Below are 20,462 nucleotides of genomic sequence, written 5' to 3' on the forward strand. Positions count from 1 at the left end.
AACCCTCCTACTCCATTGTCTCCTTCCCACCCTATCCTTTACTATCCATGACTGCACTGTCTTCCTTCTTCCTAGTGATTTCAAGGGTTTAGGGAAATAAAAAGTAATATTTTACTGCAAAAGAAAGATTAGGGATGCTGGCCTAGGAAGTGGGGAAGAGTTGACTTGCCAATCAATCCCCTGCTCAGTAAGTTTCAGTTCCTTCTTTCCTCTAGTCCAGGGGTTCTTAACATTTTTAGTGTCATGGACCACTTTGGCAGTCTGGCAAAGCTTATGGACCCCTTCTCGGAGTAATGTTTTTTTGAAAAATCAAAATGGAAGGAAATAACTAAATTTTAGTTAGAAGATAATGAAAGCAATGGACAGCTAAGTGGCACAGTGGATAGAGTGCTAGGCCTGTAGTCAGGAAGATTCATCGTTCTGAGTTCAACTCTGTCTTCAGACACTTATTAGCAATAGGACCCTGGGTAAGACACTGAACTCTATTTGCCTTAGTTCTTCACCTATAAAATGAGCTGGAGAAGGAAATGACAAACCATTCTAGTATCTTTGCCAAGAAAACCCCAAGTAGGGCCATGAAAAGTCAGACATGACTGATAAGACTGAACGATGAACAACAACAATGAAAGTAAAAATGTGATTTTTTAATTTTTTTGCTTATCCAAGTTCTTGGGTCTCCAAGGACACCAGGGATCCTGCTCTAGGATAAGATACAGACTACTTTGTTTGGCCTTTAACAGCCCACACAGTCTGACTGTGGCCTGCTGTTTTAGTCTTATTTCATATGCACTGTGTTCCAGCCAAACTGGCTTACCTGTTGTTGTCGTACATGACCTTATGTTCTCATCTTTATGTGTTTGTATGTGCTGATTGCACTCCCTCCCCACCTTTACCTCTTAGAATCCTCTACTTCCTTCAAAACTCAGCTTAAGTACCATCTCCCGTAGGAAACATGTCTTGATGCCCCCAAGTTGCTACTGCTCTCGCCACTAGAAATTACATTATATATTTTCTGTTTGATTTTCTGTGTACATATTTGCCCCTAAGAGAAGATAAGCACCGTGAAGAAAGGAGTATTTTATTTTTGTCTTTATATCTCTAGGGCCTGGTACGTAATTGGTGGTTAATAAATGCTTACATTAACTGAGTGAATAAAAGAGGAAAGAATCATAAAGACGGGAAAATTATTGTATTAAAAGTCAGAGGGGGCAAAAAAGACAAAATGGAAATGAAAAGAGGAAAAGGATTAGAAGTAGAGAAAACATGGAATAGTGAAGGGATGAGTAGGAGGAAGAAAGCAGGAGCTAGAACATGAACAGATGAAGGGAGAAGCAGGAAGGGAAGGAAGAGAAGAGTGCTATTCATTCTTTCCAGAAAAGGAAAGAGATGGGAGTGGGAGTGGGGTCTGTGTGGTGAGATTGGGTATATTTTGAGACCACCTTTATAGGCGTTGAAATTATGTTGAATCTTCCCTAGATTATTAAAATTCATTATTGCATATTAAATATTAAATAATGCATATTAAAATACATTATTAAAGTGCAGGGCAATACCTGTACTCTATATTATTTTTATTTCTAGCTTCCATCGAAAAGAGGAAATTTAGATACAACAGAAACTTTAGATACCTTTTAAACCTGAATAAATGAAACAAATGGCTTTGATAGTGCCTTTCTGTGTACTAACTCAGCCACCTTTTTTTATCCTAACAAATTATGTCATTTGCCAATATTTTAGAAAATGATAACCATTTTAGAAAACAGGGATATGTAATAACATATGTTTTCGAATTCCAATTATTTCATAAATAAACTCATTAATCAAGAACTTTATAACTCCTTAGATTCCAGTCCAGGCCTGGAAATATTTGTGTTGACCTGAAAAGAATTTAAAGCATCTAAGTTCCTAGAACACCAGGCTTTGGCATGTAAATGGTAAACAGTGATTCACTGCTGCTTCAGAGTTCTCTCAGATTTCTGGTGTAGAGCAGAAAGACAACGGCACTAAGTTAAATTGTAAGGCTAGATGAACAGATGTACTATAGCAGCTGTCCTTGTGAACCTCCCCCTCTCAAAAGTCTAGCTTCATTTATAATTCACTTCAGAGCATAAGCGAAAAATGCTCATTTCTTTTAAAAGAAAAAGGGAGAAAATATATCTACTCATATAGCAAATTGGTTAAAACAGAAAAGTAGTCTTATAGCTTTTCTTATCTTGAACATCTACAACATATATTGAAACCAAATAAAACCATCTTTCTTTATTCCTCTACTTTGATACTTTGAAAGAGCCATGATTTTTTATTGGTGTGGGGATTGTCTCTTTTGACTCAACCCCAGCTTCTCTACGTATTAGTAAAGTGTCCCTCATAAATTGTTATGGCCAAAAATTCTGCTAAATGGAGACCACAAGCAGATTGCCTTCAGTGAGCTAGGACAGGCCTCAGGTGACAAGCACATTTTTGTATGTGCGACCCATGGCACTCATGCTTCCAGGTCATAATCTTTGAAAACCCAGGGCTACGCCTCCAGGCTATGATTGGGTATTACAGTGAGACCTTTAAGGCAGAGCTAGAACGAGTCCTGGGCTACTGGGGCTTTGTTCCAGGGTGGGAAATTTAGAGGGTACAGAAATTTAGCATATGTTCTTCTTCAGTAGAGTAGACTTGAATGTGTAGAGGCCTCAAACTCCAATGCTGGCTGAGCCCTGGTGAGTTTTAGTATCATAAGGCAGCAGACTGGAGCCTTTTTACCTTCTCTCTTCTTCTTCTGTCCCATAAATCTCCAGTCTACCATGTTGCTTTGCTAGGGTTTCTCCTCCCTCTTTTTCCTCTCTCCTGTGCTTCCTCCAGAAGCGGAGCAGCAGCACTTCCCCCAAGTGAGTATAATCATCTTATCATTATTTCACTCTCACAAGGGAAGAGGCCTCACTGAATCTCTATTTGTCTCTTTGTTGGAGTAGAAAGACCATAGGACCCCATGTCCTATAGCTAAATTAGACTTTCTGAGGTCTCATAGCTCTGTGATTCTACTCCCTAAGTTACTATAGTAATTATTCCATCTCAGTCACTTCTTGTATCGTTTTCACCTTCTGAGTTACCGAGTCAGTTTGAGGACACCTATCATTCTACTCCATCAGTTTGGTGCCAGTTGCCCCAAGTGCTGAAATTGCTGGTTATGGCTGTGTTTACTCCTTTACTTCTTTTATAGAAGTTTGTCATGATTATGAGAGTCCATTTACTACCTCAGTTGTACTATGTGGAGCATTCTGACCCATTTGTATTCCACAGAAGCTCCTTCATTAATACAATTTTATAAAATAAAGGCACTATTCTGGCAATGCTGTCCAGAATAGCCCTCTTATCCCTGTTTGCAGAAAAAAATAAAAGCAGGTCATGTCAGAAGAACTGGTGAGCTAGCACATGTTTCATAATGGAATATGACCCGATAGGCATCTTATGGGATGCTGTCCAAAAGCTAAGTCAATAGGTGGGGAATTAATCACAGGGAATAGAGATGCAGCTATTTAAGCTAAAGAAAGGGGATAGCCAAAATCTGGTGGATTCTGCCCTTTTGGTTTTATACTTTGGAAAACATGAAAATAAATTTGTACTAGTTACTTTATTATAATATTTTGAAATTCAGAATAATCTTAGGAAAATAATGGGATTATCCAGCACTCTTACAGGGGAAGAAATGTTGAAGTAGAAAAGGAGATTTTCAGGATTGTCCTGTTTTACCTTTATTCCTCCTTTCTTTCTTTCCTTCCTTTCATTCCCTAGGAGGTAGCGGCCTTTGTGGGCTTCCTTACGTTTGGGGAGAGGGATATGTGTGTGCATGTGCACACATATGTATATATACATACACGTATGTAGTATATATACATACATATACACATCTTATATGTGTTTTTCTTATCATAAAGAAGAATCTCAAACTGTCCAACTGCAGCATGTCACTCCTAGGGGAACAGTTCTGAACTATGACATTTGCCTTTCAGTATTGTTAAAATTTCCTCACAGCATTAATGCTGGGCACATAGCTGCCTCTGATCCTCCTACTTCTCCTTTCAGAGATAACAAAGGGGCTGCCTCAGTCTATAATCCCTGGAGGGGATAGTGTGTAGCTATGCTGAGAGATGACGGCAGTGAAATAGGAGAAATGGTAGAGACAGAGAGAGAATTGAGAATGAGTTGCAGGGCCCACTTTTTAGGGAAGGAATTCATCCCATTTGATCATGCACAAGGCAGCCAGTATACGATTTCCTGATGACTCTTAGGATGGCAGTTGCTTTTCTGAAAGTGCAGAGTAGGAAGCTCAGTGTATTATATTTGAACATTCCTCTCCCTTCATGTTTTTATGAACTGGTGAAAGCTCAGGTTTCAGTATAGCCTGATACAGGCACAGCAGCTTTCAGCATCCAACAAGGAGCTAATCTAAAAGAAGCCCTTATTCTGTAAACTTCTTTCTTTTCAATGTGGCAATTATTGCCCTTGTTTATTTTAAAGATAACAAGCACTCAACTTAAACTTGAGCCTATTCCTTTGCATTCCAAATTCAAAATGGGCTTAGGTAAAATATTTTAAATTTTTTTTTAAATCAACATTTTTGTTATATTTCATCACAGGAAATTTCTTGCTATGTATTATTTTTTTAAAATCTTGTAAAAGCCTTAATTACTTGGGAAGTTCATTGTTTCCTATTCATATTCATATCCACAGTAAGCCATTAAAAAAAAAAGTTCCTCCCCTGTAATAGAACCTTCCCTTGTAACAAAGAAAAAATGATTGAGCAAAACAGATTGTGACTGTGACAGCATAAACAACAATCTACTCTGATAGTAAATTCTCCCCACCCCATTACTTAGAGGAAAGAGGTATATTTTATCTGTCTTCTGCAATCTCTGTTGGTCATTGCATTTAATCTGAGGTTGCTGGCCTCTTCGTGCTGTTTTTATTTACATCATTGTCATCATGTACATTATTCTTCTGTTTCTGCTTTCTTCATATCACTTTCATTTCCAAATGTCTCCTCTGCCCTGTTCGCAAGATAGCCTTCTCTTGTAACAAAGAATGTAGAAGGGAGAGGGGGAAAAAAGGAGTTCAGCAGAATTAAATGACCCATCAAGTGTCTGACCTATGCTATGTTCCACACCTGCTCTGCAGAGGATGGAGGGAGGTACATTTTCTCATCTTTTGGGGGCCAAACTTGGTTATTGTAATTAGGGAGGGAAAGAAAGGGAAGGGAACAGGCACTTATTAAGTGCCTACTATTTGTGAGACATTGTGCTAAGTGCTTTACAAATAATATCACAGCAACCCTGGGAGGTAAGTATTATTATTATTATCCCCAGCAGACAATAGAGGAACATGAGGCAGACAGAAGTTAAGTGACTTTCCAGGGTCACACTCTAGTAAATGTCTGAGGCCAAATTTGAATTCAGGTCTTCCTGACTCCATGGCCAGCTCTCCCTTCGCTGTGCCCCTAAATTACCCAGCATCCAATTTGTTTTTCCTCTTTCTGTGTACATCGTTGTCGTTGTGTATATTGTTTTCCAGGTTCTGCTTTCTTCACTTTGCATTAGTTTATACAAATCTTGCCACATTTTTTGAGTTCCTCATATTTGTCATTTCTTAGAGTACAGTGATATTTTATTGTCTTACATTCATAGCATACAATTTGTTCAGCTATTTGTCATTTGATGGCCTCCTCCAACTTTGTTTCCAATTTTATTCTGTCATAGAAAGTACTATGTCTATTTAGGGGATTGTGGAGTGACAGACTTAGACACACCCATACAAATGCACATACACTTCTACCTTTCTGTCATTTCTTCCTTGGAATAGATTCTCATTAGTGAGATTGCTCTGTCGCTGGGTATGAACAGTTTAATAACTTTTATCAGATAATTCCAAACTGTTTTTCAGGAGGGTTGGCCCAATTCACAGTTCTACCAATAATACATTAGTGTGTCTATATTTCCATGCCCCCCCCATTATTTCTCTATTTCAATCAATCAACCAGTCAACAAGCCAGTTTGTTAATAAGCATTTGTTAAGCATCTGTGATGTATCAAACACTATGCTAAATGCTGGAGTTTCAAAGAAAGTCGAAAAAACAATTCCTGCTCTAAAGGAATTCATAGTCTAATGGGGGAGATAACATGAAAACAGTTGCATGTAGACAAGATATATACTGGATAAATTGGAGAAAATTAACGGAGGAAAGGCGCTAGTATTAAAGGGGAGTGAGGAAAGGCTTCTTGTAGAAGATAAGATTTTAGCTGGGACTTGAAGGAAGCTAGGGAAGCCAGTAGGAAGAGATAAAGAGGAATAGCATTCCAGGCCTCGGGGACAGACAGTGAAAATGCCTGGAGGCTGGAGATGGAGTCTCTCCTACAAGGAATAGCAAGGAGACCTGTGTCATTGGGTCTGAGTTTGTGGGGAGTGCCTGCTCTGTGCCAGAAGCTGCATATTTTTGTTGCTGTTCAGTTGTTTCACTCGTGTCTGACTCTTCATGACCCTGTTTGGGTTTTTTTCTTGGTAAAGATACTGAGGTGGTTTGCCATTTCCTTCTTCACTTCATTTGACAGATGAGGAATTGAGGCAAATGGGGTTAAGTGACTTGCCCAAGATCACACAGCTAGTAAGTGTCTGAGACCGGATTTGAACTCAGGAAGATAGGTCTTCCTGACTTTAGGCATGTCGCTCTATCCACTGCCACCAGCACAGATAAAAATACAAAAAAAAATAAAAAGAAAGAAAGAAATAATCTCTACTATTGAGCTTATATCCTAGAAACGTAGATTGGTATATTCAGAATAAATACAGAGAAAAAATACAGAGTAGTTGAATTAAAGGCAGTTGGGGAAGATGGACATAAATTAAGCAATTAGTGAAAATTTATTAAATGCCTACTATGTGCCAGGCATTTTACTGAGCTACTGGGAATACAAAAGGAGGCAAAAGACAATCCCAAACAAATAAATACACACAAGCTATATACAGGATAGGAATAACATAGGGAAGGCACTAGGATTAAGAAAGGTTGAGAAAGGTTTCCTGTAATAGATGGGATTTTAGTTGGGACTTAAAGGAAGCCATGGCAGCCAGTAGGTGGAGATGAAGAGAGGAGCATTCAAGGAAGGAGAGATAGCTGGAGAAAATGCCTGGAGCCGAGAGGTGGAGTGTCTCGTCTTGTTCAAGGAACAGCAAGGAGGCCAGTGTCACTGGATCACAGTGTATGTGGTAGGGAGTAACATGTAAGAAGAAAGGAAGGGGGGGGTCTAGGTTATGAATAGAGCGTCTTGTATTCGATTTTGTAGGTGACAGGAAGAGTTTATTGAGTAGAGGGTGACATGGTCAAATGTGCATTTTAGGAAAATCACTTTGGTGGCTGAATGGAAGATGGATAGAATAGATTGAGGAGAGACTTGAGAGAGGCAGGGCCATCAGCAGGCTATTGCAGTAGTCCAGGTGTGAGGTGATGAGGGCCAGCGCCATAGTTATGGCAGTATCAGAGGAGAGAAGGGGACATATTCAAGAGATGTTGCAAAAATGAAACTGACAGCTCTTGGCAACAAATTGGATATGGGGGGGGGTAAGAGTGAGGAGTTGAGGTTGTGAGCCTGAGAGGCAGAGATGTTGTTACCCTCCACAGAAGTTGGGAAGGTAGGAGGGGGAAAAGGTTTCGAGGGAAAGATAATGAGTTCTGTTTTGGACATATTGAGTTTTAAGATGCCTATTGGACATCCAAGGCAGGTAGGTGATGCAGTGGATAGAGTGCCAGGCCTGGAGTCAAGAAGACCCGAGTTCAAATTTGGCCTCACTTACTAGCTGTGTGACCCTAGGCAAGTCTGATGTCACCTTGTTTGCCTCAGTTTTCTCATCTATAAAATGAGCTGCAGAAGGGAATGGCAAAACACTCCAGTATCTTTTCCACAAGAATCCCAAATGGGGTCATGAAGAGTTGGACATGACTGAAATGACTTAACAACAGCAACAATTGGACATCAAGTTTGAGATGTTTGAAAGTCAGTTGGAGATGCAGCTGGAGGTCAGCAGAGAGATTGGGACAAAATAGGTAGGTTTGAGAATTGTCAGCATACAGGTGGTAATTAAATCCATGGAAGCTGATGAGATCACCAAGTAAAGTAGCATAGAAGGAGAAGAGGACCCAGGACCAAACCCCGAGGGACCCCTGCAGTTAGAGGGTGGGATCTGGATAAGGATCCAATGAAAGAGACGAAGAAGGATGGGTCAGAGAGGTAGGAGGAGGAGAACCAAAAGAAAGTGGTGTCCTGAAAACCTAGAGAGGAGAGCATCAAGGAGGGAAGGGTGACCGACAGTGTCAAAGGCTGCAGGTGAATCAAGAAGAGGGAGGTCTGAGAAAAGACCATTGGGTTTGGCAGCTAAGATCACTGGTAACTTTGGAGAGAGCAGTTGTGGTGGAATGATAAAAGTAGAGAGCCAAATTGTAAGGGGTTAAGAAAAGAATAAGAGGAAAGAAAGTGGTGGCACCTATTGCAGACAGGCCTTTTCATGGAATTTAGCCACAAAGGGTAGAAGGGTTATAAAGCTGTAGTTAGAGGATTGGAAGGATCAAATGAGTTTTTTTTTTCAGGAGAAACATGAGCATGCTTGTAGGCAGTAGGGAATGAGCTATTGACAAGGAGAGATTGAAAGTAAGAGAGAGAGAAGGGCCAATCTGTTGGAGAGGATAGGATGGCATGGGATCACTAGAGCTGGTAGAAGGATAAACCTTGGGAAGGAGTGAGGCTACCTCATCATGTGAGAGAGAGGTGAAGGAGGAGATGATTGCAGAAAGCCTCTAAGTGACAGATAGGAGATAGAGAAGAGGGGAGGAGAAAGAGCTCATGATGAATGGCCTCAATTTTTTTTTTTTTTGCTAGCTCTTGAGGAGAGGCCTCAGGAGAGACTTCATTTAAAAGATGATTCTTAAACTGGGCCATGAATGAAGAGAGGGATCCTGTGAGGTGGCAATCAGGAGCAAATGCATTCTGGATGTAGGGGCTAGCCAGTGCAAAGGCATGGAGATAGGAGACAGAGCTTCACGCGTGAAAAACAGAGAAGGATGTCATGTTCAGTGGTGTTGGAAAGATAGGTTGGGGTCAGGCTGTGAATGGGTTTCAAAAGCTAAACAAAAAAGCCTATATTTTATCCTAGAGACAGTAGGAAGTTTATTGAGTAGTGGATGTGAAGTCAAATAGTACAGAGATAGATCAGTAGTCAGATCTGAACTTAAAGAAACTTTTTTTTTTTGGCAGCAGTGTGGGAGGTGATCTGAAGTAGAGGAGAGGCTTGAGGCAGGGAGATCAATTGGGAGTGTATTATGATAATCTTGATGAGAGGTGGCAAGGTCCTGAATGAAGGTGGTAGTGGTGTGAGTAGAGAGAAGAGGTCCTGATGATATGATATAAGTTGTCAAGGTAGAAAAAGCAACTGATTGGCTATGTGGGATGAGGGAGAATGGGGAATTTGCTAAGGTTATGAACCTGGGCGACTGGAAGGATGGTGGTAAATTGGATAGATATAGGATAGTTTGGAAAAGGAAAAGATTTGGGAGAAAGAGACTGAGTTCAGTTTTGGACATGTTGAGTTTGAGATATTTCCAGGCTATCTAATTTGAAATGTCTAGTAAGCAACCAGTGATGTGGGACTGAAGCTCAGAGGAGAGACTGAGTGTAGATAGATATGAGTCATCCACATAAAGATGCTAATTAAAGCCATGGGAGCTGATGAGGTGATAGGTGTGTGTGTGTGTGTGTGAGAGAGAGAGAGAGAGAGAGAGAGAGAGAGAGAGAGAGAGAGAGAGAGAAGAGGGCCTAGGAAAGAGCCTTGGAGAACACCCCAAATTAGGGGGTTGTGTGATAACAATGATGAGCCAAGAAAGGAGGTGAAGAGAGTGGTTGAGTAGAAAGAAAACGAGGAGAGAATAAGAGTATAGTGCCATGAAAACACAGAAAAGAGAGAATATCCAGGAGGAGAGTTTGGGCAAGTGTCAGATACAGCATATAAATCAAGAGTGATGAGGACTGAGAAAGGACTATCAGATTGGGTAATTGTGATATCACTTGGTAACTTTGGAGAGAGCTGTTTAAGATGAATGGTAAGGTTGGAACCCCCATTGCCGAGGATATAGAAGAGGGTGAAAGGAAAGAAAGTAGAGGCAGGGAGTGAAAAAAGCTTTTTTTTTTTAGTATAGCAGAAGAAGGAAGGAGAGAAATAACAGCTTGAGGGAATGGAAGGGTCAAGTGAAGGTTTTGTAAAAATGAAGGAAGACTTGGGCACAGTTGAAGGCAATAGGGAAAGAGCCAGTAGATAGGGAGAGGTTGAAGATTGGAGAGAGATGGGATGTTTGAAGTTCTAATCTACAGAAGAAGACAGGAGGAGATGGGGTCATGGCAAGAGCAGTTGGCCTTGGCAAGAAGAAAAGGCCACCTCATTGCCAGACACTGGGGGAAAGGTAGAGAGTAGGGGAAGAGATCTAGTGGTTTTGAGAAGAAGAGAATGGGATAAGGAGCCTAAGTTGTCTCAGAGTCAAAATCCTTAAGTGAGAGAAGATGGATAGAGTTTGTTTGGGAGGGGAAAAAAAGGTTTTAAATAGCTTCTGTGGGGAGAGTGAGATAGAGAATCAGTTTATAAGGAATAAAAGATCTTCCTTGATGCAATGACAGCCAGTTGAAGTTGAATTAAGATAAATGTATAATGTATCCAGTCAGAACAGTTGTGTGATTTCTTATAGAGTTCTCTTCAGCTTGGGAATTAGGAAGAATGCAAGGTGAAACCTCTCGTTTTAATTTATATTTTCACTTATTAATTATTTGGAACATTTTTTCATAAGGTTATTTATAGTTTTAGTTTTTCTTTTCCTGATAACTTTTGAGTACTTAATCTATTGATCTTAGTCATATATTTGTGTCAGTTCATTATTTATCACAGATGCCAGATTTTTATCAGTCCCTTGCATATTCTAACACAATTAATTAGCTATTTTTAAAAAAATAACAAACTTCATCATATACATAAAAAATTACATAGCAATTCTCTGTAAACAAATTCTGACCTAGTAGCTTCTTTTCTCCCACAATAAATTCATTTTTTTTTCACTTTAAGACAGTTAATTATTTTCCTTTATTAGCATTTCAGAACTAGTACTTTCTTTGCTCATTTTATACATGGTATAGAATAGCTCTGGTCACCAACAAACTGAGGCTTTTGGGTTCAATAGTCATTAAAATAAAAGGTGAGATGATTCTCAGTGGCAGAAATTGTCAGGTGGCCATTAATGCTTTAAGCACAATTGCAAAGTAAATCTGTTAGCATTTATTGAGATACTGCCTAAATGCTAGTGATACAAAGAAAGGCAAAAACACATAGCCTGTGTCCTCAGGGAGCTCATCTTCTCATGGGATAGACAACAAGCAAACTACGTACATACAAAATACTTGCAGGGTAAATTGGAGGTAACTGCAGAGGAAAGGCATTAACCAGCAACGGGATGGGGGTGGGAGGGTAGGAAGAGGAGGATGACCAGAAAAGGAAGGGCATCTTACAGAAGGTTAATTTGAGCTGAATCTTGAAGAAAATCAGGGAAGCCAGGAAGGAGGTGGAGATGAGAAGGGGAAAGAGCATTCTAGGCATGAGGGTCAACCAGTGAAAAGGTTGGTTTCCTGGTGCTTCTGTGTGTGTTTATGAACAAATACACATACATTCTCTCTCTATCTACCTATTCTCTTCTTAGGATTGCTCCCCAAGTACCCAGTACCCTGTTGCTGTCCTTCAGCCTCCAAAGCTGCTATGTCCACCCTCAAATGTCTCTTGCTCTAAAATTGTTCCCCCCTAGATTCCTAGACATTAGGGTCTTAGAGAACATATAGTCCAACTCCTCATTTTATAGGTGAGAAAACTGAGAAAAATTAAATTACTTGCCAAGGGGCACAGTTATCTCATGACAGAGCAAGGTCTTTCATCTAAAATATTCTATAAATCTGTGAGTTCTTAGGATAGAAGAAGTAAGCCAAGAAGAAAAAAATTCCAAGGGGTACAGGAAAATTGAAATGGAGGGCAAGAGGTTGGTGAGTATTAAAACATGACAGCAAAGAGGAAAGAAAAGTAGCTGCATACCACTGACAGTGTGTGACAAATACGCGGCTCTTCACACAGCGGGTGCATTTGGACCGACTTGGGAAGGGAGAGCAGCTACTGCTGCATAGAATTAAGAAGGATTGGCAAGTACCAGGGCGTGTGAAGAAAGCTATTGCTGGCCTTGGGAGAAAGATGGGAGTGGTGGTTGGTAAAGGGTACAGAGAACTACTCTTGTCACTTAGTGCCTCTGGTGACTATGAAATCCTGGGGAGGAAGTGGAGCCAATGAGGGGCACATGTGCCTTTGTCATTTCTTCCAGGTGGAGTTGAAAACTTTGGAGGACCAAGGAGGATATAGAGATGAATAGCTGATTGCATAGATGGCATCAAAAAATATTAGATTTTCTGGAATGTCTTAAGATACTGCAGTGATGACCTGCCTTACAGTCAGGTTTCTTTTAAATTAGAGGAACTGATGTGCATCCTAGACCTTATTCTGGTGAATGAGGAGAGGACCTTGTTGGTAAAGTAGGAGTAGCTAGAACTTTGGAAACAAAAGTTATCATGGTATGTTAGAGCTTGTGATATCTAAAGAGGGAAATACCAAGCACCCTAGACTTTAGGATAGCAGATTTCAGAGAGTTCAGCAAAGTGAACCCATTATCGGGGGGTCCTATTGCTGGGGCTGCAGATACAAACAAGCAAGACAGCCTCTTTCCTCAAGGACCTTATAATCAACACATAAAGGGAGCTAGAAAGTTAGTGGAAGGGCAGAGTGCAAATCATGCGAAGTGGCCCAGTAAGTGATGTGGAAACCTGGTTCTGGGTGAGATAAGGTGAAAGATCCCTGCCAGAATCTCAGGGACATGAGGCTAAGGTGCTGATTAGGAGAATAAGGGTATAATGGCCAAAGTGTAGACAACGTGGTATGAAGATAACCAGAGATGCTTAGAACACATATAAATCTCTGTATTTAGTAGATAATAAAGTGTATTAATACTTGTCATATTCAACATAACTGGTTATGTTTCCTTCTGTCTCTTCAGTGACACTGATAACATTCTATATTGTTTCCAAAATAAATTGTAACTAATGATTCTTGCCTTTATTGAACTAATTTAAAGTGTAATAACTATTCTCCAAAACAAAGACTTCATTAATTCTGATATGTTCCTTTTTACCCTTCAAGAAGGCTAAATTTTGATGTCAGTACCATTGACTCGAGTAGTTATTGGGAGGTGCACAATTTCCTTATGGCTTTAGATGGGTTTAAACCTTTGGCTAAAGAGGATTAAAAACATGCTCCAATCTATCACTGGCACTCAGAAATTGAGAATGACAAGGCATTTCAGAGTTCAACCTAGAAAACGAATTATAAGTGAACACAATCAATATATACTTTTTAGGAAAAGAGGTACTGTAAAAAGATGAGTAGTTTGTGCATCTTTGGTAATTAAAGTCTGGCATGGATATGTAAAGATTTACTTATATCTTCCTTTTTTCTTGGCAGTTTTGGTTGACAAAGACCAGAACCCTAAGTGGAAGCCAGCCAAATTAGAAGAAATAACTGATGAATTTCTGAATGACTGCTTTAAGTCTTTGGGAAGTGATGATCTCAAATTTTAACTGCAATGACGGATCTTTCTCAGAGCTTATTATGAGTAGACAAGTAAGAAAAATGGATTAGACAATCAGCTCAATTTGACATGGCAGGTCCTTTTTCCATGATTGTGTGATGATCTATTCATTGATTAGCTTATGTAGTATTATATGTAGACAATATTGAATAAAGATTCTTGAAAAGATTGTGATATTTTGTTTGTGGTTTGATGGTATTTCTCCAAGGATATCTCTTTTTATTTCAAGTAAGGGTAAAATTATTGCATCTTGTCATGCTTTAAATTAAAAATATTTGAGGGACAAAACTTTTAACATGATCATATGATATTCTTGGTAATTCTTGAGCTCTCTACAGCAGTGATGCTCTTCCAACTCTGTCTTCCTCTGGGTTCTTGTGTCACCTCTCCCTCTTAGTTGGCCTTGTACCTGTCTGGCCACTCCTCAGTTTCCTCCCTTCTACGTGTGGGGGAGCCTCAAGTCTGGGTCTCCTTTTCTGAACCATCTCAGTGATTTCATCAGCTTCTGTGGCATCAGTAATCATTTCTATGTAGAGGACTCTCAGGTCTCTCTATCCAACCCTACACTTTCTTCTGAGTTCTAGTCCCACATCACCAACTGTCTGTTGGATACATCTAAATGGATATCATGTAGGCATTTCAAACCCAACCCTCTTCCTGATTTTTCTGTTCTGTTGACGGTACCATCGTCCTTCTTCTCACTCAGGGTTTCAACCTCAGCATCATCCTTGATTCTTTACTCTCCAGCATTCATATCTTAATTGGTTTCCAAGTCCCTTCTCATTCCCATCACCCTATTTTAAGTCCCCTTCACCTCTCACCTGGGCTACTTAAATAACCTCCTGATTGGTCTCTCCCCAGTCTCTTCTTTCTAGTTCATCTTCCACATAACTGTCAAAGCCATATTCTGAAGCCAAGATCCAAGCGTGTAGTTTTGTGCGCAGAGACCTCTGGTGGTGGCTCCCTGCTGCTCCCTGCAGGAGAAAATGCAAATGTCTCTGCCATTTAAAGACCTTCATCCTTTGGCTCCAGCTAACCATTCCAAGATCATTATACATGCACTCTGTGTTCTAGTCAAACTGTACATTCCTGTACACGGTATTCCATCTTTGTTTCCTCTTCCTGGAATGCACTTTCTTCTCCCCTCTGCCTTGTAGAATTCTGCTGTTCTGTCAAGGTTCAGCTTATGTGCTATACCATCTATGTCAAGGGTTGGCAGATTATGGCCCAAGGACCACATCTGGCTTGCCATAGTTCACTGATGCCTGTCCTACATGAAGCCTTTCTTTATCCCTACCCTAAACTGTTAGTGCCACTCCCAGTTGCTTTGTGTGTATGTATGTGTAGGTGTGTGTGTGTATGTACGTATATGTCTATAGATATGTGTGTATGTGTATATATGTGTGTGTGTGTGTGTGTAGAATATTATATGTATGTGAATTTTGTTTTGTTTTTTAATGCCAATAGAGTGTAAAACACATGAGAGTGGGGACTGTTTCATTTTTGCTACATATCCTCAATACTTAACATAATGTATAGTGCATAGTAGCCATCTTAATAAATGGCTTGTTAATTGATTAAAGGAAGGATGTTTAGAGTAACAATTTATGAAATAAAAGCTACCTTATAGGAACATTAACATGCTTTAAACAGAAATCAAGATAAAAACTCTAAACAAGATGTTCTTTGCATTCCAAATCTCATGTTAGGTCTTGTTGAGTTGCACTTCTTTTAAAGGATCCCAGTTGTGATTTTCCTTTCACAGAATCACTAAATTGGAGTAAGAAGGGACCTTACAGGCCATTTAGTCAAATCCAGAGAGAGGATTCTTTTTAAGTTGTGCCACGTGAGAGAGAGAGAGAGAGAGAGAGAGAGAGAGAGAGAGAGAGGGCGTATATGGAGATGTAGAGAGTTGGGATTTAAGCCCAAGTTCTTCTCGTTAGCTGTGTGACATTGGGCAAGTGACCTCACCTCTCTGGGTCTCGGTTTCTTTGCAAAATGAAGAGATTGAACCAGATGACCTGTGAGGCCCTTCTACATCTGTGATTCTGATATTTCTCAAGGTATCTCATTCTTTTGCATAGCTGATTTTGTTAGGAAGCATTTACTTTCATCAAGTCTCTTTCTCTGTGGCTTCTCCCCATCCCACTGCTCTGTGTTTTGCCATTTGGAGTTAATCCATTTCCTACATAGTGGCTCTTCTTACTTTCAAGGAAAATTACCACATTCCCCCTAATTATCTATATGAAACAGCTCTGTTTTCTTTAATCAGTCTTCATATGGTAAGATCTCAAGGCCCTTTGCTGGCCTGATTGTCCTCGTTTAGACATTCTCTATTTTATCAGCGAGCTCCCTACAATATGGTTTTTCTCCTGATTTAAATTTTTTCTCTTTGTGCCAAGAATTTCTTTCTTGACAACTGATTTCTCCTCAGCTGATTTCCCTCTTAGGCCATGGGAATCTGTCCCTTCTCTGAACCCTTTGAAATGTACTTTAGCCCCAAGTCTAGGATCCATATTAGACTATGGTGGCTTTCTTCTTCTTTATTGCAAATGCTAAAATGGAGTAGTCACTTTTCCCTGAAGTGCCTGTCATTTCCACCCCCACAATCAGTTCCTCTTTGCTGGTGAGAATCAGATTCAGGAAGATGTTCCCCTTGTTACTACCTCTGCTTTTTGTATGTATGTGTGTGTGAATATATGTGTGTGTGTATGTATGTATTTGTGATGTATTTAGACAGATCTCCATGAATCTCCTGCTTGATTACCAGCCTCCAATGGAAATGGGAGGAGGGCTCATTACCAATGTGCCCAGTGTATCACCTGCCTGACCTCCAGCCACTGTAAGAGAAGAAGGTACATCACCCTCATGCCCTATGCATCTTCTGCCTGATCTCCAGGAGTCTCTTGGTTTCCATCCTCAGGTAAGAGTGGGAGGTGGGAAAGGAGGGCATATTACCATCACACCCCATGAATCTCTTGCCTGACCTCCAGCCTCTGTGGGGAAGAGAAATGTAATTCCATCATACCAGTCTCCCGCCATTGAGACGAAAGGAGAGGGTGCCATTCCATCAAATCTCCACCTTGGTCTCTTGCTTTGGGGGAGAGTATTACTATTCTTTCTGTTTCAAGTTCTCACTCCTTTGCCTGAACTGTCCAAGACTCTGTAAGGACTTATCCCAGAGATCATAATACAGTTGGCTTTGAAAATCTCTATAAAATTTTCACTTAGTGATTAACAAATTTCTCCCCCGGTCGTACCCTCCCCATCTCTGTGATTCTGAAACTCCATAGGTCATCACTCAAACCTCATTCCGCACGAATTCTCCCCTTCTGAGCTCATTCCCATTCCCCCCATCCTCCTCCCCCCTCCAAAGTCCTTTTCACTGTGTCTTCTGGAATGCCTGCCCCATAGGCAACAAATTAGCATTCATCTTCAGTCTTTTCCTTTCTCACTCCCTCCCATTTTGTGGCTCTCACTGAGACCTGACTCTCTCCTGACGACTTGGCCTCCCTGGCCAACCTTTTCCAGCAGGTACCTGCATTTTCACTCTTTTCCCTTCAGTCACTGGTTGAGGTGAGGAAAGTGGAATACTCTTTACTTTCCATTGCTACTTCCAGCTTCCTTCCCTACCATTATCATTTGGTAACCTTTCCTTCTTTGAAGTTTATGTGATCCACAACTAGAGATATCCAGGACACTCCCCCTTCCTTTCTCAATGAATTCAGTTCCTGGTTCACACTCTTTCTCTCCTCTCCAACTCCTGCCTTCATACTAGAGGTCTTCAACATACACATTGATACTCCCTCAAACACCCTTACCCTCCAGTTCATCAGCTTACTCATTTCCCAAGACTTACCCCTCCACCTCATCTTAGCCACAAACAAAGATGGTCATACCTTTGATCATGCCATCAATTCTGAAATTCCCTTATCTGATCACAATGTGTAGTCATTCCGTCTTTTCCCTCTGCCTTCTATCACCACACCCTGCTCTTCTAGTCCCTCCATCCCTCAGTTCTTTCCCAGGCCATCCCCCCTGCATAAGCCACCATCTCCTCCTTTCTCTATCTTGACCCCTTAGTGAATCAGTTCAACTCTATACTGTCCTTGAGTCCTTTGCTCTCTTATTGTATTGCTGCTGCTTGTGCCTGAGCTTCAGCCTTAGATCATTCTCATCATCTGCTGCCTTTGTTCTTATACGTGCTACTGAACAGTGGAGAAAATCATGCAGCCGTCCTGACAAGATTCATGACAGTCTTGTTACCCAGCCTCAACTGCAGTATGTTATAGGGGATAGAGTCCTGGGAATGAAGTCAGGAAAACCTAAAGCCAAATCCCACCTGTGACATTAAATGTGTGATCTTGGGCAAATCACTTAACCATTATGTGCCATTGGCAGCTCCCTCGAATTTAACCACTAAGACAAAGGTGATTTGTACATTGGTATTTGGATATTGGATTCTGTCATGATGACAAAATCACCAGTCCTACGTATATCATTTCTATATCATGTCTCTGTGATTGTGATGTTTTCCCAACTCCTCATCTATTTCCTCTTTCTGTCCAGGAGGGCTCTAGTCTGATAATATTATTTGATATTTGATATCTGATAATAATATTATTTGATAGTGATATTATTTGATGTAATAGTATTGACACTCATTCAGATGCTCCCAGATTACTTCTCTGGTTCTTTGATTTCCTCATGTGGGCAAATCTTTTAAATGTATAATGTTATTCTATCCAACATCTTTTTACGTATATTTTTCCTTCCAAATAAGGTATGCCCTTTCAGCTTCACATTCCAGTCGCAGGCTGTATCTTACCAAACCTTAGTGACCCTTATTGAAATCAAATAACTTTTCCTTGTACTTTCTGAATTTGTATATGACATTTGAGACCATTGATTTTTATTACTGGCTCTTTTCCTAGATTGTGTGATTGTTAATTTGTAGGCTTATGAAGTATCTGAAATTATGTTAAAAATCATTGTACCTATCAACTCTCCCTTTGCACTTGAAGTTATATATTTTTGGAATTTCCTTTCTTCTGTTCTCCCATCACATCACTCCTGCTTCTCTCTTTAATTTTAAGTTAAGTAAATGTGATGGAGTACTATCCACCTATAGTGATTCTATTTACCTATTCTTTTTAGAAAGCTGAACCTTTCAGATAGGATGAAATGTTTGAAAAATCTTTCTCATTTATCACGCATTGGCTTTTGATTTTCTTTTTCTTAGCCACTTATTTTTTAAAAAGAGCAGCATTCAAAACTGCAGTGCGTTTCAGGGGGACAGTCAGTAACAGGTTCTCAGCATGGGTTTCATAACAAATCAGTGACCCAGAAAAATGCCTGAGCTTGGTTAAAACCTGAAAGAGAAAGCTTTTGCCCTAGACATCATACTCTTAAGAGGTGGCCTCACTTTGGTTAGCCAAACGGAAGAGGAAAGTAAAATAGTTGAGATAACTTTGTTTTTTCCCTCAACCTAGTCCCCTAAAACTAGCAACTAGTAGTCCTTTTAATCCAAAACTGGGGCTACAATACAAGGGTACAATACAAGAGCAGCTATAGACAGTGAGAATACCATGACAAGCTATTTCTTCTGATCTCAGGGTCTGAGGTTGGGGGACCCTGACCTGGTTTTGAGACCCAGCCCCTCTTCGTTGTTCACAGTTTGACATCAAGGCTGACTCTGGTGGAGTACTGGCTGTTCCCAGGAACATGGGCTGATGTCACACGCAGCCTTTGTCCCTATAGAAGGATCAAATCCAGAAGATGAAGTCAGATGAAAACAAGAGAGCTTTTGTTCAAAATGGGCATTTGCATGACTGGGATTGACAGAAGAGCAACTAAGGCTGTAAAAGCCATTTCGGAAGGTGAGAAAGAATGTAAAAAAATGAATGGTAAGTTCCACTGCCAGACTTGAGAGGCTGGATTCAGAGTACAGCAGCTTTATGATCAGAGGTCAGTTCTGCTAGGGAGCACAGTGGATAGAGCCCTGGGCCCAGAGTCAGGAAAACTTGAGTTAAAATCCAGGCCCAGATACTTACTAGCTGTCTGACCTTGGGCAAGTCACTTAGCCGCCTCTTGCCTCAGTTTCCTCATCTGTAAAATGGAAATGATAACAGCACCTACCTCCCAATATTGTTGTTAGGATCAAATGAGATATTTGTAAATCTATATGTGTGTGTGTGTGTATATATATATATATATATATATATATATATATATATATGTACATGCACATGTATGTCTGTATGTGATAAAGGTCCTGTATAAATGTAGCTATTTTTCTTCATTCATTTTGTCAACAAGTATACTGTTCCCCCTTCATAATAAATTTATTATTTTTAGAAAGCATCAGAGCTGAGACTCAGAGAATGATGGAACAGGAAGGGACTGTAGGGATTATCTGTTCCAGTTCCTTTCATTTTAGCTAATAGTTGACAGCATTTTTCCTCCAAAGGATTCATAGCAGCAATGTGGAAAATAGGCTCAAATATCATAGTAATGGATACATTTGTTGGCACATATTTAAATTTTTACTTAGAAGTTCTTATAGTGGTCCTTCAAATGATCTTAGAAATTATTTTCAGAAGTTAAACTGATTTATACTCACTTTTTTTGTGGGGGAGGGGGGGCAAGGGGTCATTTCTGCATTCCTGAAAGAAATGTGAAGTCCTTTTATGTTAAAGACAAATGCCAAGCACACAACTAG

The 20,462-nt window shown here is 40.2% G+C and overlaps 1 protein-coding gene across 5 annotated transcripts in view; it reads left to right on the forward strand.

Annotated features, from left to right (window-relative positions):
• The window catches only part of HIBCH (3-hydroxyisobutyryl-CoA hydrolase), a 109,426-nt gene extending 95,511 nt beyond the window's left edge, over window positions 1–13,915 (forward strand). For all 5 annotated transcript variants that reach the window (XM_020993636.2, XM_020993637.2, XM_020993635.2 and 2 more), the window contains one exon: window positions 13,615–13,915. In XM_020993636.2, coding sequence (XP_020849295.1) covers window positions 13,615–13,662 — 48 coding nt within the window. In that variant the 3' untranslated portion in view covers window positions 13,663–13,915. The remainder of the gene's footprint in view (window positions 1–13,614) is intronic.
• The last annotated feature ends 6,547 nt before the right edge of the window (window positions 13,916–20,462 follow it).

Source organism: Phascolarctos cinereus, unplaced genomic scaffold (genome assembly GCF_003287225.1).
Source record: "Phascolarctos cinereus isolate Bilbo 61053 unplaced genomic scaffold, phaCin_HiC Scaffold_726;HRSCAF=1367, whole genome shotgun sequence".
Classification (NCBI taxonomy): domain Eukaryota; kingdom Metazoa; phylum Chordata; class Mammalia; order Diprotodontia; family Phascolarctidae; genus Phascolarctos; species Phascolarctos cinereus.